This window comes from Desmodus rotundus, chromosome 3 (assembly GCF_022682495.2).
Source record: "Desmodus rotundus isolate HL8 chromosome 3, HLdesRot8A.1, whole genome shotgun sequence".
NCBI classification, from domain to species: domain Eukaryota; kingdom Metazoa; phylum Chordata; class Mammalia; order Chiroptera; family Phyllostomidae; genus Desmodus; species Desmodus rotundus.
Genome location: NC_071389.1, coordinates 190,908,033 through 190,925,575, shown reverse-complemented (window position 1 = coordinate 190,925,575; position 17,543 = coordinate 190,908,033). Strand labels below are relative to the sequence as shown.

The window sequence follows — 17,543 nt, the reverse complement described above, 5'->3', positions numbered from 1 at the left end:
TTGCTCGCGGTGGCTGCTTTCCACTCCGGGGACGCAAGAAACAGAAACCAGAGCAGAAGGAGGTGGGCAGGGTCGGGGGCAGAAGGGACAGGCCTGTGTACAGACGCCACAGTCCCGGCCCACGCCCCCCGGGAGGCTGTCCCCGTGCCAGGCACCGGGGCCTGGAGCGCCAGGGGCCGGGGCTCAGACCCCGAGGAGCTCACTCTGAGGACAGTTTTCAGGGCCACGGGAGGCTCCGCATTCACTACCGTGAGCTGCTTTTTCAGCCTCCCAACCACAGTGGGTGCTTGGGACTCACAGGCCTGGAAAAGTGCAGCGGGAAGGGTCTTCACAGCTGCCCCCCCCCCCAGGGTGCGGTGATTGCAACAGGGGCCCGCGAGGCGAGCCGACCTGCCCGACTCAGCTGCAGGCCTGTGGCAGAAGGAGCCTGGCGGCCAGGTCTCCGGGTTTCCCCGCAGAGACGCGTGGCAGGGCCGCGGTGTGCTGGCGACGCGGGCCGAAACCGGCCGCATCGCCGGCCCTGGGCGGGTGTCCTCACCACTGAGACGAGGGTGCGAGCAGCGCCAGCCCGAGACCTGCGGGAGATCCGCCACGCCGGCGCTCAGGGCACGCGGGGGTGCTCGCTAGTGTCCCCGTCGTTAGGAGCTGCACTCGCCGCAGGGACCTTTCGTCCCCCCACTCCCCAGGGAAGTCGGGGGCGCCCCGTGTAACAGCGCGCGGGGCCGCCGACTCTGGGGCCTCGCCGTCCCGTCCGCTCGGGCAGACACAAGTAAACGGGAGGTGGCGGCGCTGCCGGGCAAACCCTCCAGTGGGGTGACCGGAGCGAGGACAGCGGGGGTCAAGGGGGAGGGGGTGCAGGGACAGGGGCTCGGCAGAGCTGGCTCAGCCAGGGAGGGGGTCCCAGGGAGCGCTAGCGAGAGGTTTCCTGCCTGGAGAGGCGAAGAGCGAGCTGAGGGAGTGGCGTACGTGGGACTCGGGTCGGGGAGAGAACCGGGGAGTCCGGAGCTCCGGGAAAGGGGAAATGAGACGGTGAGTTTGGCGGGGGAGCCACGCGTGAGGAGGGCTGAACAGGGGCTGGGGGAGTAAAGAGAGGACCTGCCGAGGCCTCGCTCCCCGTCGGGACCTGCCGCAGCTGCTTGTGCCTGCGGAGTCACCTGCATGGCTGGCCCACGTGCTGTGGGCGAGTCCCTTCCCACCTCTGGGCCTCGGTTTTCCCAGCTGCAAAAACAGCAGCGCGGGTAAATAGGATCCCGCAGGCCCCTCCCAACATAAGTGCGCTGCCGCCTTTGAGAAGCAGCCCACTCCCTGTGGAATGTTTCCCTCCAGGCTTGTGTTCTGCCAGGGCCTCGGGGGAAGGGGCCTCTCCTCTCCCCTCTTCTCTCTGAACCCTGGTCCAAGTCCTCGTGTGTGTGTGTGTGTGTGTGTGTGTGTGTGTGTGTGTGTGATAACCCAACTCTCCCCCCTTCCCCCCTCCATCCCCCACTGCTCCTGGCTCTCTGGAAAGCCTTGACCTTGGGAAGTTCAGGAAACCAGCCACGACCTTGGGCAGGGGGCCAAGGTGGGAGAAGCGGGGGCAGAGACCAGCTCCCTGAAGAAAAGAGCAGAAAAGGTCAGCGCAGGCCCTCAGCCCCGTTTCTGTGGTCCAGCGAACGTAGGCTGGATTGAACTGAGTCCAGGGAGTTGATTTAGTCGGAACAGCAGGGAACTGGATGTCTCCCGAGGGCCCAGTCCCAGCTGGAGGCGCCCGGCTGGTGTTTGCATGGAGAACATCGCCATCTAGTGGTCAGTTCTGTTCTGAGCTCTGCACCTGCGTTCCTGCCGGCTCCCTGGGCATGGGTGTCCCTCAGCCCTCACTTCCCTCCCACAGGTGATGGACAGCTCAATGCCCCTGATTGGAGAGCATGTGGAAGAGGACAAACAGCTGATAGCCGACCTTGTTGTCTCCAAAATGAGCCAACTCCTGATGCCGGGGGGCACAGTGCCCTCGCCCCTAAGGCCTTGGGTAAGGTCCTCAGAAACAAAGGAGACCTTGTAGCCTTGAGAAATGTGAAGCTGCCTGCAAATGGGGGGATTCCTGGATCCAAAGGAGATTCGCCCAGGAAGGAATCCCTTGGGGATAAAGGGATGGGGTGTGGACGGAGGCTGGGCAGAGGGGACAGCTTCTAGACCCTGCTCCTGAGGGGCAGTGTGGGAGCTCCAAGGGGCCCCTCATTCCTTCATCCAAAATGGGAAGAAAATCCTCATCTCAAATGGGCGTGGGCATCTGTGGGCAGAGGGGATTGACACAAGAAGCCAGTTGTCCCTTCTGTGCCCTCCGCGCCGGCCTGAGCAGGGAGCAGGGAGTGTACACACATGCCCTTTGTGTGACCCCGGGCACCAGTCAATAGGGACCATTGTGTCTTCCGTTCCCCGTCCCCCAACCTTAACAAGCTCCCACTTAGCCCCTTCCCCCCACAGTCCTCACCACGGATTACCAGGTCATTCTCCAAAGAATCTGCCAGCTCCCGGCTTTCTGGAAAAACAAATGTCCAAATTGCTCCCCCCTTCTCCCACAAAAACTTAAACCTGTGATAACAGACCTGGAAGTAGTAGTTATGCTGGGAGGGCTGCTGGTTGGGAGGGGCAAGGGCAGCCTTCTCCACTGGAAATGATCTGTACACCCCCGTGACCTGGGGGGTGGTCACGTGGGCATGCGCATGTGTAAAAATTCCTTGTGTGGGACCCCTATAGTGGCACACTTTATGTACATCTGACCTCAGTGATGACAAGATCCTTGCAGACCCTGACCTCCCACCCCGGAAGTAAATGGCTGTGATCACAACAGACTTCTTTTTGTTTCTCCTGCTCTAGGCTCCGCAGACCAAACCAGCAAAATCTCCAGGGCCAGCCCAGCCACGCCCACCCACACAAGGTAGGACCCACAACAAGGCTCCCGGGCACACCGCCCAGAGAGGATGTTGAAAGGCAGGGAGGGGTCCATGTGTGGCTTCCAGAAGGCACGCTGGAAAAGCCCACCTTAACCCTTTACCCATAGGACCGATGCCCTCACTCTCTGTGCAGAATGAGTGAGTCTGGGGTTTGTCACCCCATAAAGTCAGGAACGAAGGCAGGAAAGACAGCAAGTAAACTTGTTAAGTACCTAATGTGCACCAGGCACTGAGCTAGGGACTTCCCCATCTATTTGCTCGTGTTTAGCCTCCCAATCGCCCTCCAGTGGAAAGGCCAGTGTTCCCTCTAGCTGGGGGGGTGTTGAGACTTCGTCCAAGGAAGCATGACAAGAACATGGCAGGTTCACACGTCTGCCGTCTCAGACCGTCTAGAAAGCCTCTGTTTCCTGGCCACCAGTGGTGCCTGACTACAGATTTATTAGCCAAGCAACTCGAGTGAGAAAGAAGAGAACAACATCATCTGTACCCTTGTCGACTGAAATTGTCCCTCAGAAAGTATTGCAGCGTTCCCACTTATGTGACACCACTTGTCAGGGAATGGAAAAACTACCGAGGACATGATGAAGAGGGATCGTGACAACTGACTGACCCTCTCCGCATGTCAGCTGTTCCCACACGCAGGCCCAGGGAGAGAAGGGAGAGACCTGCCCCGTGTCCCTCCCTCGCTAGTGCTGCCAGGAGCTTCAGGGCAGTTTTGCTTCAAGGCGCCAGGCCAGGTGGCTCCACAGCCGTCTCTCAGGGTCTGCTGTGAAATCTGTCCCAAAGAAGGTATTACTGTCACGCTGTGCCTCTAGCCCCCAGGTTGCTTTTATTAGAACCACAGATTCACTGCTGCTGGGGAAAATCGGCCTTGGCCACCGCAGGGCTTCTTCCTCCACTGGTCTTAGACAGAATGCCCCGTTCATCTTTCTGGCCTATGCCTTTCTTCTTGGAAAAGCAGAAAGCAAAACTGCATCATTTACACAACTGTGTGCAAATGAACGCTGGGATTCTTCTCCAGCAGATAAGAAGAGTCCCTCTCTAGGCAAGTCGCATCCCTCCCCGGAGCCTCAGTTTCCCCAGCCATAACGGAGGCTGGTGCAGCTGCCCTGTTTGTTGATGGAGAGCTAGCTGCCCATGAGGTAACACAGGTGAAGCACTTAGCAAGGTGTCCAGCACTGACATGGTGCTTAGTAGGAGTCACTACTGCTCACAGTTGACTATTAATAACAAGTTATATAAGTTTTACTACGAATAACTTGTGTCTGACAAACAATTATAATACATATGCTGGTTTTAATCATTACGATCATTAACAATCCTCACAGCTAACGCAGCCCCACTGCTCCCCAGGCTGGCGATAGGTTCTAAGTTATAAATGTTCAGAAGCGACTCATTTGTCGCCCTGCCAAGCTGCTGGCTGTGCCTCGGCCCTGCCTCTCCTTCCCACTCTGCTCGGGACTTACTTTTAAAACACACTTGAACTTTAAAACAGAGAGCTACTGTATTCCGATTTCCTCTCAGGCCCAGAGCAGAGACATGCTTGATAAAGAGATATTATTTTTAAGGGACATGAGGCTAAACACACTTTCAGTGAGTTGAAAAACAATCCATTTAAAACCAATTAAGATCATTAAAGAAAATGCCCATTGAATTAGCATTCAGATTAAAAATAGCAAGGCTAATTTAAAAACAATACTTTCATTGAGTTCCCGAAATAACAAGATCACATTATTAACTTGTTTTTGAACTCACTGTGTATTTTCAACTTGGTAAAAGTGACGTTTTCTTTTAATAAGCCTCATCATTTTTTAGCAGCAATCCTGTGCCAATATTTTATCTGTATAAGTTAATATATTTTGTACGTGTGTGAACAAAAATAGTAAAATGTTTGCTTTGCCAGGAAGCTGAAAGAAGTAAATGATGCATCCCAGGAGTATAACAGGGACTCAAGAAATGGTTAATAAATGAATCAGTGTGTCCAGATTTTCCAAGATATTATCAGTGGGGGTGGAGGGGGGGAGACTTAGGAAAAAAGTAGAAAACAGATGTTTTCTTTGACCTGCAGTGGGTTTAGCAAAAAAGTAAACCAACATTTTAAAATCAGGAGCTTTTACACAAACACGTAGATTTGCAGCTGCCCTTTCCAAGGCAAGAGTTCTAGAAACAACGGGCTTGAACTCCTGCGTCACAGCCCTCCCCTGACCTTCGGTCACAGCTGCTGCTCAGACGGGGCAAGGACTCCTGCCCGCCACCCCTCCCCCACCCCTCCCTCACCGTTAGCCTCGGGTCGTCCTCCTCCCTAATGTCACTGCCACGGAGACACAGTGTTAACTGCACCTCTTCTGAGAAGTAGGTCCCTGAACTATGCTTTTACCTAAAGTGGGAAAAAGCTTTCAAGTCACATGATCTCTCTGACACTCGCCTGCTTTACTTATTTATGTACCTGACTGGCCCTATAGGTGTTTGCGTTTTGAGATCACTGGGTCTCCCAAGCTCCTGGGGCACGTAGTCGTGAAAGAGGTAGAGAACGAGAAAAGAATGAATCAGCCACGTGTGAGCAGTTGCTAAATTGGTGCTGCTAAATTCGGTCCGACTTAGAAAGTGTTGGACAGGCTCACAGGAACATTCAGACTGGGAGGGAAGTGAGGTGGCTAGTCCAATGACCTCATTTTATAAATGGGTGCTCAGAAGCCCCGAAAGATGTGACTTAGCCACAGTCACATAGCAAGTTAATGGCAAGGCTTGTGTCAGGACCTGGGACTCCTGGGGACCGTATGGTGTCAGGGCAACCAGATATGCAGGCCGGGCCCACCGCGAAGGTGACCAGCTGAGATGATGTCCTTGCTCCCCGTGCGCCTTGCTCAGAGCTGCCTCCCCCAGAGGGAACCACCTTTCCTCAATTCACTCAAAGATGTGAGGACTCAGGGCAGCCCTGTGTGGTACAGCAAAAAGAGAGAGAGAGAGAGAGAGCGAAGGAAGAGGAAGGGAGGGAGGGAGAAAGGAAGATGCCCTGGCTGGTGTGGCTCAGTGGACTGAGCGCCAGCCTGTGAACTGAAAGGCCACCTGTTCGATTCTCCCGCCCGGGTTGCTGGCAGGGCCCCAGTTGGGGGCATGTGGGAGTTAACTCATTGCACATTGATGTTTCTCTCCCTCTCTTTCTCCCTCCTTTCCCCTCTCTCTCTAAAAATAAATAAAATCCTTTTTTAAAATCCCTATCTTTAAAAAGAGAGAGAAAGAAAGAAGAAAGGGGAAGGAAGGAAGGGAGAGAGGTCTTTTGAGTTAAAAAGATCTAGTTTGGAGTCTCAGCTCTTCCCTTTGCTGGAAGCGACACCTTGAGCAAGTCAGAGTTATGTCTGGGACCTGGTTTCTTTGTGACAGTGGAGGGGTTGGTAATGCCTGACCCTCGGAGCGCTGTGAGCATGCCCAAGGCCAGGGATGCAGCTGGTGCTCAGTAGAGATAAGGGGGCTTGGGTGAGTGGGAGCCACATTACATATGAAAGGGCCACCGAGATAACTCTCAGTCTCCTTCCCCATCTCGAGTGACCTCACCACGCATGGTGGGGAGAACGGGGGGGGGGGGGGGGGGGGGGCAGCCCACTCTCCCAGAAGCAGGCGGAGCCCACTGAGCACTCCTGCCGGCCTGGACCGGAGGATGAGGAGACTGCACCTTGCCAGCTTGGGGCCTTCGAATGCCACTCAAAGTCACTTCTAAGACATCCCCAAGCTTAGGATGCCCCTTTGCTTGTAGGTGACTGTATGCTCTGTGCAGTGAGAGGGGGAAGCCAAGCTTTCTGTGAGCTCTCCTTGGCTATTTCTTCCAGCTCTGACCCCTCAGTGAGGCTCAGTCCCACCTCTGTGGGATGAGAAGAACGGTATCTCTTCTGGGACGGTGTCTACAGACGTCCAGAGTGGCCCAGTGTTTGACACACCAGTGGGGGCTGTCCTGCAGTATGGCCTCTAACAAAACTAGGCTGTCCCAGACCCCTGGTAATGGAGCTGTTTACATTTACCTCAGGAAGGTTGAGAAAGCTACCCTAGCCAGGTGGCTCAGTTGGTTGGAGCGTCATCCATACCAAAAGGTTGGGGGTTCGATCCCCGGGTGCAGCATGTGTGGGAGGCTGCCCACTGATGTTTCTCTCCCACATCGACGTTTCTCTTTCTCTGTCTCCTTCCTTCTCCCTTCCTCTCTCTCTAAAATCAATAAGCATTTTTTTTTAAGAAAAAGTTGGGAAAATACCAAAGCCTGTGTGCAGTGTGTGCCCAGGCCGACTCCACGGCGTTTGCGCTGTGAGACCCCAGGTTCTGACGAGGCTAACACAGAAAACCTGTTGGCACAGCCGAGGGTGGGCCCTGGGTGCTGACTGTGCCCGCAGCTGCACTGGCGTGGCTTTCCTCACTGAGGAGCAGAAAATCGGTGCAAAGGGTTGATGCCACAAGCACAGGCTCAGAAAGCTAAATTTTTGAGTAATAAAAACAATTAAAAGGCTTGTTCTGTTAAAAAAAAAAAAAAGAATGGTATCTTCCCCACCAGCCTCTGTCTAGAGCAAATGATAGATACAGTGCTTTTGAAAGTTCTTAGAAAAAATCAGAGAGCTTTCCAAAAGTAAGGGATCGTTCTTTTCACTGTTCAGGAGGACTATATCCTCAATGTGGAAGCCATCAGTGAGCAAAGCAAGAGAATTAGAACCCTTCACAGTCCCACCGCTTTTGTAATCAGCGCCCAGCGCCCCCTGACTTAGAGCCCAGATCACAGACGCCGCCTGCGTTGGTCGGTCAGCTTGGCTGCCCCAACAATCCATCCCACAGGCGGAGTGGCTGCAACAACGGACATGCTTGCTCATGGTAGAAGGCTGGATGTCCAAGGTCAAGGTGCTGGCAGGGCTGACACTTCTCTCTCCGGCCGCCTTCTCACTGTGTCTTTACCTGGCCTTTCCTCCATGTGCAAGTGTCTGCCCCTGACACGTGTGTGTGTGTGTGTGTGTGTGTGTGTCTTAAAAGGACACCAGTGCTATTGGGTTAGGGCCCCATGCTGTGACCTCATTCAACAGTAATTACCTCCTTCAAAGGCTCTGTCTCCAAAAACAGTCGCATTGAGGTTAGGACTTCAAAACATGAATTTGGAGGGAACAGAGCTCAGCCCATAACACCACCCCAGCCCTGCTGTATCAAAATCTTTATTTGGGCAAGATCTCCCCATAATGCATGTACACATCAAAGTTTGAGACACTGGCTTTGGTGTATAACCTCCCAGTCTTCCCTTTTTACATAGCTTTACACTATGTGACAAAGTGCAATAAAACTGTACGTACTGCTTTGCACGTTGCTTGTTTCCGCTAGCAGTATTTATTTAGCATATATCAACAATAGCCCATTTAATATTCTTCTGTAACATCATGCACAATGACCACAGCATACTCCATTATATGGAGGTACCTTAATGTTCCTAATCAGTTAGGCATTTGTATTATTTTCCGTGTTTTACTGTTATTTAAAAAAAAAAAAACAAAACGCTGTAATGAACATCCTTGAAGCAACACTTGCGCACAGCATTATTACCCTAAGGAAATTTTGAATGTAATAAATCTTTTGCCCTGTAGGGGGCCCTCGCCAAGCTCAGTCTCCTCAGCCCCCAAGATCCGGAAGCCCCTCCCAGCAGAGGCTCTCCCCTCAAGGCCAGCAGCCCCTGAGCCCCCAGTCCGGATCCCCACAGCAGCAGAGGTCACCAGGCTCTCCGCAGCTGCCCCGGGCCCCCAGCGGCGGCTCTCCAAACCAGGGATCCAGGCCAGGCGCCACCCCCCCTGCACAGCCGCGACCCCCTGTGCAAGGCCGCAGTACCTCTCAGCAGGGTGAAGAGCCCAAGAAGCCAGCACCACCCCACCCCCATCTCAAGTAAGTGCTTTGGGGTTGGGAAGGGTAGAGGGTGGAGTTGAGGTGTGGGCGGTGCTGGGATGTCTCAGGGTCAGGGACTGGAGACAAAGGAAGACCTACTGAGGCCTCACCCAGACTTGAAACAGGTAAAGGAGGCCCAGAGGATGGAACTTGGGGGGCAGGTAGGGGCCAGCAAGGTGAGAGCATAGACCAGGCCCTATCATGATCCCCCAAATAGATGTGCCCGGGCCTGAAGGTCTCTCTTGCTGCCTAACAGGAGGCTTAAGAAACAATCATTTTCGTGGTTCATTATTTCCGGTTCAGCGGTCTGTTCTGAGCTGGGCTCAGCTGGGAGGTTCTTCTGCAGGTGTCTCCTGTAGAGTTGTTTGCCAGACAACATGCAGGATGCCCACTTAGGTTTGAATTTCAGAGAAACTGTAATGTTGAGTATAAGTATGCCCTCAAATATTGCATGGGCTATACCTACACTAAAAAATGAATTTGTTTTTCACCTGAAATTCAGATTTAATCCCGTATTTCTGGTTACTAACTCTAGCAACCCTGCCTCCTGGGATCATAACGCCGCAGTCATGTGGCAGCTTCGCTGGAGCCAGAGGGTCCAAGTCGGCCTCGGGACCCACCTGGTTGTTGGTGCTGGCTGCAGGCTGGCCTTGCTCTCTCCACGGCCTGGCTTCCGCACGTGGTAGAATTACATTCCGGAAGGCAAAAGTGGAAGCCTCAGGGCCTCTTGAACCCAGTCCTAGAAACTTCACAATGTCGTTTCATCCCGTCCCATGCTTCTGGTGGAGGCAAGCCTCATGACCAAGCCCAGACTCAAGAGGCAGGGAAATAAGACTCGGGGGGGGGGGGGGGGGGGCGCTACAAGGTCACCTTGTGAAAGGATGGATTACAGTGGGGACAGGAGGGGTCTGTGCCATCATTTTTGTAAGCCATCCAAACACTATATTGATAATCAGTTTTACACCAGCATCTACTATCGACTTACTGTGTGCCGAGCACTTCAGCACTTCACCTAGTTGGGTTTTTTATTCTCACAAGCCTAGAAGTGAATACCGACTGTCCCCATTTTACAGAGGGAGACAATCCAGGGTGGAGCAAAGGGAGGTTTACCGTTGTGAGTACAGGAAACACAGAGCTTACTCTTCTTATTTATTAATTATTGGATTATTTTCCACACAAACAACTGGAAACTACTTTTGCCCCACCCTGTGTTAAATCAGATTAATTAACCTGCCCAGATGTCCACTGTTAGAGCTGGGATTCAATACAGGACACACAGTCCGTGGGTCACACCAACCATAATTTTTTCATAGGTAATGTATTCACCTGACTCAAAAATCTAAAAGATACCAACTGCATGAAAACCATGCACTGAAACCCCTCACTGCCACCTCGGTCCCATCCACAGCTCTCCTGACTCCCGTCCCAGGAGGAAGCTCCTGTGTGCCCCTCCAGTGTTCCCTTGTACAAACACAAAAACGGATGTTCTCATGTTCCCCCCACCACTTTTCTACCCAGACGGTGGTAGTCACTATCCACGCCATTCTGCTCCTCGATTTTTACTTTAACAGTTTCTCCTGGAGCTCAGTTCATTGAACTTGTCTCTGTTTCAGAGCTGCATACTAGTCCACTGTGCAGTTGTGCTATAATTTATCCAAATAACCCACCATACATAGAACTCTGGTTTGCTCTTATAAAAGAGGCTGCAAAGGATAACCTCGAGCCCATGCTATTTCCTGTGTGTGCAGCATCAGCTGTGGAGAAAGTACCTGACTGGTGTTGTTGGATCAAAGGATAAATGTGTTTTTGGTTTGACAGCCATGGGAAGTGACCCTGCAGGCGCCGTGGCAGAGTGCGGGAAAGCACAGACTTCTACAAACCGCCTGGGCTGGATTCCAGCTCCACCACTTAAAAGCTGCATGACCTCAGAGAAATTACCTAACCTCTCTTTGCTTCCTCTCTTGCAAAATGGGGACAGCAGTACCTACCCCACAGGGCCATTGTGAGGATTAAAGTGAGGTTACACACAGTTAGGGCAGAGAATGTCGTGGGCACCGGTGCCACGCACCAGTAGCAGCTCAGCTAATCACAGGCCAGGCGAGAGCTTTGGGACTTAAGCCAGGTCTGGACACCAACCCTTTAGTGATCTAGCTAGAAACACTGAAGTCTCTTGCAGAACCGCTCCAAAGCAGTTCTTTTTGGTTCATGTTGGCAGGTATCTGTCAAATGCCTACACTGTGCCTGGTCATGGATAGGACCCTGTGCTGAATGAGCAAGGGGGAGGAGATGGCATTTGAAGAGGATGTTGAGTTTTTGTAGTGTGATTAGACCATGCGTAGATCTCTCCAACTTGGAGACAGTCACATCATCCCTTCCTGTGTCTGTTACTTCCACTAGCCGTGGGCCTCTGAGTTCCACTCACCTCTGTGCCCCGTGCCCAGCACTGGGCTGGGACAGAAGTTCACACACAGAAGGTCAAACAGTAGGCACTATGAGGAACCCAAAAGGGGGTGGAATCGGCAGTAAAGGCTTAAGGAAGAGGTAGGAATCGAATCCTGGAGAGAAAGAACTAGAAGCAGCCTGGGGGCAGATCAGGTGACCTCACCTTTTACTGACAGGCAGAAAGTTAGCTGCCCATGGCCAGAAGTGTCCAATGGCAGAGGGGAGTCTAGAATACAGGCCTCCTGATTCCAGGGCGCTAGGAAGCACAGGAGGGGCGACCACAAGCTGGTGCTGAGCCAGCACTTCACAGTTTATGAAGTGGGCTTGCACACAGAGGCGGGAGAGCGGGCCGAGCGCCTGGTTCAGTACTCACCCTGGTGCAGGTCAGGTAACGCATGTGATGGATGTCCCCAGGATTGGGGAAGTGTTGGGAGGCCTGGTTTCTGGCCGTAACATCCTTGTGGTGACTGGGCTCACTCACTGGTGTCCAGGCAAGCCCCCCACGACTATTTCCTCAGGAGTCCGGCCCTTGTCACCCCCAAACTCCCTTGCCTTTCTGTTTCAGCAAATCCCAGTCCCTGACTAACAGCCTCAGTACATCCGACACTTCCCAGCGTGGGCCCCCGAGTGAAGACGAGGCCAAGGCCGAAACCATCCGCAACCTGAGGAAGTCTTTCGCCAGCCTGTTCTCTGACTAACGGGGTCCAGCCTGGGAAGAGGGTGCCCCGTTACACTCTCCCCCCTCCCGCCTCATCTTCCTTCTCCGCCTTGGTTCCTGATGAGAACAGAATGGAGGGTCTGAAAATATACTTTCTAAACGCCTTTGACCCAGGAGCTGAGTATCTATACATGTTCCCATTTTCCTTCGCCATGACATTCCAGCTTGTCCAACTGAGCAGTGGGCCTTTGAGAGCCTCCAGGTTCCTCAAAACAGGCCCTGCTGATGGGCGTTGCACTGTCCCGCCCACCCGCGTGCTTGCTTCCCTGCCTCAGATAACCTCCTGAGACGTGTGTGTGCGGCTCGTTTCCACATCTCCAGTTAGCTGTTTGCTTGCCTTTGGGCAAAGGTCCCCTCTAGACCTTGCCCCCCGACCCCCATCAAGTGAAGACACTCTAGTCGGACCTCAGCAATACGGGAGGCAGTAACCTATTGACAGTGTTTTGCAAACAAAAGGAGAGAAGCCCAGCCAGGGGAACCTCTCACCTACCCACTGTTCGTGAGTTTCATCCAGACACCACTCCCAGACCAGGCAGACAAGAAGGGCCCCATCACGCCTGGCCACCGGTGGGATCTTGATGACATTGGAAAGGAACCAGGTCCTGTGTGAAAAGTGGGGCCTTCCAGAACACCGCAGAAACAGAGGGGGAGCTCTGGGAATGCTGCTCACATCCCAAGTGGACAACCAAATGCAGATCACAGGTCCTTTGAGGACTCATTTCTAGTTCCCAGAGGAGGATGAGGCCCTCAACTTCCCTGGAAGGAGTTAGGCAGGGGCTCCTCCGCCCACTCTGTTACCCCACCAGGAATTCTCTCTGCATTCCCACCAGGAATGTTGTTTACTACTTAAGGATACACGAGGAACCAGAGAGAATGAGCAGATGGTCACAAGCTCAGAAAGCGCAAGGATAGTAACTTCTAGGTTGGCATTTCACAAACTGCACAGCAAGATGTCGGCAGGCTACTCAGTTACCAAGGGGTCCCATGGCCAAGCATGCCGAGGAAACACTGTTTATATTTTTTGTTTTGAGATTGGTAGAACATATTACATGTCAAAATCTCTTGGAATTCCTGCGTAAAGACAGCAACTTTAACTGTGTTTAACCCAAACCTATTTATTAGCTAAACAAGTTGACTGCAGAGTTGGACGGCGTAGTTCTGACTCCCTTCCCAGTGCTCCTTCCCCTGCATCGGATGGCCTCCAGGACCAGACAGGGAGCAGGGCCATCCACCACGCACTGGGTGCTAGGAACATTGTAGGTGCTGGACCCAACCTCCTGGGCCCCGGGACAGCCCAGGGTTCTAGAACATAGCCATGTCACCCCTTTATAGCCCCCTATGCGACCGAGACATGTCTTCCCCTCACTGTACCCAGGGAAGAGAGAGAGGGAGGTGAAAATGGGAGTGACCTTGGCCTAGGGCTCCATTCTGAATGAAAGGGTGAGGGGAAACTTGCAGGGCAGGGTGGAATACCACAAAGCCCACACATGTTAGGAGCTGAAGAACACAGAAAGTACCCGAGGCAATCATCAGTCTCAAGCAGAGATTGAGCTCAGAAGTCAATCTTGCCCATCTCTCCTTTAGTAATAAAATACAGGTCGAAACACAACGAAGGGACGACAGGCTAGGCAGCTCAACGTGTCGGCCGTGGCCCTGTGCAAGCTGCATCTCAGAACAAAGGAATCCGTATTTGGTCTCCACACCCAAGCCTCCATCTCGGTCAGTCTCCCCAAGCGTTGTGAATGTGCCCTGAGCCTGGCCAGCAGGGAAAGCTGTCACGCAGGAGCAGCACGGGCGTGCACTCACTGCACTCACTCCTTCCGTGAGCGACACTGGTGGCTCCATAAACGAGGGCTAAGTGGCTTGAATTTCCCCATTTTCCTTTATTCTGTACGTTGTCCCTAAAGACATCTCAATATTCAAACTCTTATCTCCCAGACAGTGCAAGTCCAGTAGCACCAACTCCTTTATCGGGACGGGCACCGTGATTCTTAGAATCGTGCACAGAGCAGCCGTGTCGGAGCCTGCCTTTACAGCCAGCACCCTGGTTTTCCCACCAGCTGTGCACGAATGTTGAGACCAAGAATGGACTGTTTTCTCATGCAGGCTAGCACATTCCTTCCAAACGTTTAATCACTGACATTCTTTAAATGGGGAAGGACAAGAAGCAGGGGTGATGGGGAGTCACTCTGTAGAGATTGTAAAAGGTTGTTTGTTGGGTATTTTTTGCTTTGTCTCACCATTTTGACCCAAAGAAAGGCTAGCATTTTCCCTCCAAGCTGACTTGGCGAGGCTGACACATGACAAAGATCCTTTGTTTTGTGGTCAAGGGCAGCACAGTGAGTGGGGATTTAAGCATGCAGCCTTGACAGACACTGCCACCAGCCAGCCAGAGCGAGCTTCCTCCAGACACCCCCAGCAGCAGGACCAAAGGGTCCAGTGGTTTAATTAAATGTAAAATCAGCTTTCCAGAGTCACTGGAACACACACCGTTTCTCATCCACTCATCCCAGTGTTCTCTTTGTCATCACGACATTCAGTCCCTGCTTGGGGCCGTTTAGTTCTACCTCTCAGAATTTCAGGAGCAATGGCCTTCACTCACATGGGAACACATAGAGTAGCAGCCAACCCTAAGCACCTGAACATGAATGAACTACCTGCTAGAAGTTCTCACCTGAATCTGCTGGGAAGTGTTCAAGGGGGACGCAAGCCGTGCAGGTACTTCATGAACAAGCCAGGTGAGTAGAGCAGGGAGCACACTGCTTGGCACACAGCAGGGATCAGGGCATGTTTAGGTTGGAATTAATAAACTGTAAACAAAATGTTAAGATTGAAGAAAGAAGCTGTTTTATTTTTGAGTATCAACATGAGGAAGTCACTGGCCCAGGAACAGAATCTAATCAACAGAGACTAGTCAAATGAGATAAGAAGCGGAAGAAGCTCTGTGGCAGTCTCCCCCGCCCCCCTCCCCCCAAGAAAGAGGTCTCAGACTCTAACCTGAGTCTGAGAAGCAATGGGGGAAAGCAGAGTCGGGGCCCAGGAGATCTCCCCCCACCACCACCCCAGCGAGTGCAGCCCCCATGGAGAGGAGAGCTGCCTGCAGGGCTTCGTGTGCAGGTGGGGGGAAGAGGTGCCACTGCCAGCCTCAGCCAGAAGAGGCTGGGCAAGCAGACCAGGACAATACACAGGTTTGTACAGAGAAGACCCAGGACTAGGAGTCCCTTCCAGACCACACACTGCACCACAGACCCCAGATCTTTCCAGCAGCAGAGCCCCGCTGGAGCGACTCCACGGGCCCACAGTGGTCTTTTGGAACTGCCCCTCCCCACACAGGAATGCAGACTGTGCTCCTGGGCTTTCTTCACCTTCAAAAGCAGGTTGGTGGCTCATTTTGTTTTATGCACTTAGAACTGGAGAGAGGATGCAGGTTAGCCAGTTGAGGCTGCCTAGGTCCGCCTCGCACGTGTAAGCAATGAACTTGTATCAGAGGAATAGCGCACAGCCTAGGAGCACTTCCACGTCTCGAATGTTCTTTATCCTAGACAGCAAGCTGGCTGGTCACCAACTGGCCTGACAAGGGTCAAGGCTGCCTTTGACTCCTGAGTAGTCACTGATTAAATTCGGAGTTTCACTTTAGTATTTAGACTCTAATACACAGGTGGCAAACATAAGGCCTGTGGGCCGAGTCTGGCCCTCCACCTTGCTTTATTCGGCCCGGCACCGCCGAGCTCTCGCTTAACGGTTAAGGAGTAGTTGTATCCATACAGCCCTAAAAGTGCATTCGGCCCTTTGAAGGCAACCGCAAGGCTGCTGCGGCCCCTGGCGACAGTGAGTTTGACAGGCCTGCTCTCATGGAAGGCAGAACTTTTGGTTTGGTGAGAGACAAACGGGAAGGTTGGGCAAAAGTCAGTCAAATCAGTTCATAACCAAACAGTACACAGAGGGCACAGAAGCTCCCTTGTTTCCAGACGAACGTGCAGCCCAGCAGACAACACCCCAACTCTGAGATCCTGTGCTGAGAGCTCTCAAGCAGCGGGCCAAGGAGAGATAATGGCTGGGAAACGTTCCTGGGAATTCATGAGGCATTCATTTAAGGGAAAACCAATCTAAAAGTAAACATTCCCTCTACAATGTGTATGTTCTTCTTTTAAAATCTTAAATACCCTTCATTATTTTTATTCTGATTGATCCTCCAACTTTTAATTTCAATTTCCAAACTCATATTTTAAGTATCCACTCTCCAGTCTTTCGCTGAGTCAGGAGCAGAAGTTAACATATTCTTCTTCCCACTATTTCACCTGTTTTGCTATGGAAAAGCAGAAATTTAAGTGCTGTAACCTATTGGGGAATCCCAGGAGACATTTAAGAGTAAATCCTTATTTTACATGACCTACCTAGAGCTTCTCAATAATCGCATCCACTCCACATCTTCTAGAGTCACCTGGAGACCATGTGAAGGAGCAGTACCTATGCTTACAACACAGCAGAGAACTGGCACCCACCCGGCTCCTCCCTGAGGCTGTGATTCAGCAGCCACTGCCCAGGGTAGGAGGAAGGCAAACCTTGACGCTGGGCCCTGAGTACAGGGGGCAAAGGGAGGCGTGTCCAGCTGTCACAGGAAGTAGTATAGAGATACTAGGCTAAGCAGTGATCTCCGGAATTAAGAGCTGGGCAAGAGAGAGAGGACAGAATTCAACTGTTTTTACCTAAGGAATCATAAAACCTTGTGTTGGAGAGGCTACCTCCCATGATTCCATTTCCAGACATGCCAAACCATATCTTTCATCTATAAACAAAGGTGGTGGTGGGGAGGGGGAACCATCTCCTGTTAATAAAAGTAACTAAAGGGGAAAACAAGGGGGTCACAGAGAGTTGTGAAGACTACAAGCCAACGATGTGGACCAGCACCTTACCAAAAGGCATACCCTGCGCTCCAAGCTACCTTGTTCTCATTACAATGTGTCAAAGTGTGTCAGTAAATCAGAGACTGGGCCATCGCCAAACCATGACTTCTCCTCACTGTACACCAGCAATACATAAAGCTCAACAGCCTCAGCATAATGAAAAAAGCATAGATTTTACAAGCTTCTAACTATAAATTCAGCTATTCGAGAGGTAAAGCTTTGAGTTTTAAGAAAAAAAACTTGAGAGGACTGCATATTCAGGCATCTGGCACACCGCTAATGCCCTAAACTGAGAGAGACCTGTGACACGGGAAGTCCAAGGTGAGGTTGGAGAGTGGTATCTGTCTCTGCGGGACATCAGCACCATTCAGGGACCTCTCAAGGACCATTTGAAAACCCTGGACTTGGAAAACTCACTGCTTTACAGTATTTGGTGCTTGCGCTCATCACGAGGCCCTCCCACCCTCACCAAACACACACACACACACACACACACACACACAGTGCAACCCAGCACTGCGAGGGCACAGAGGCTATGTGGGAGGACTGAGATGTATCTGGACCCATCGAAGCTTCAGGGCGACTTTTCCAGCCCAGATCCAATTAAAGCCAAATACAGCGTCTAGCGGACACTTATTTCTAAGAAGATATTACCCAGCG

General features: G+C 52.3%; 1 protein-coding gene across 2 annotated transcripts in view; it reads left to right on the top strand.

The window, feature by feature from the left end:
- Positions 1-17,423, top strand: part of SYN3 (synapsin III) — a 408,941-nt gene extending 391,518 nt beyond the window's left edge. For both annotated transcript variants that reach the window (XM_045187147.2, XM_053922017.2), the window contains 4 exons: positions 1,868-2,002; positions 2,851-2,911; positions 8,528-8,819; positions 11,827-17,423. In XM_045187147.2, the coding sequence (XP_045043082.2) occupies positions 1,868-2,002; positions 2,851-2,911; positions 8,528-8,819; positions 11,827-11,959 (621 nt within the window). In that variant the 3' untranslated portion in view covers positions 11,960-17,423. The remainder of the gene's footprint in view (positions 1-1,867; positions 2,003-2,850; positions 2,912-8,527; positions 8,820-11,826) is intronic.
- Positions 17,424-17,543: the final 120 nt, after the last annotated feature.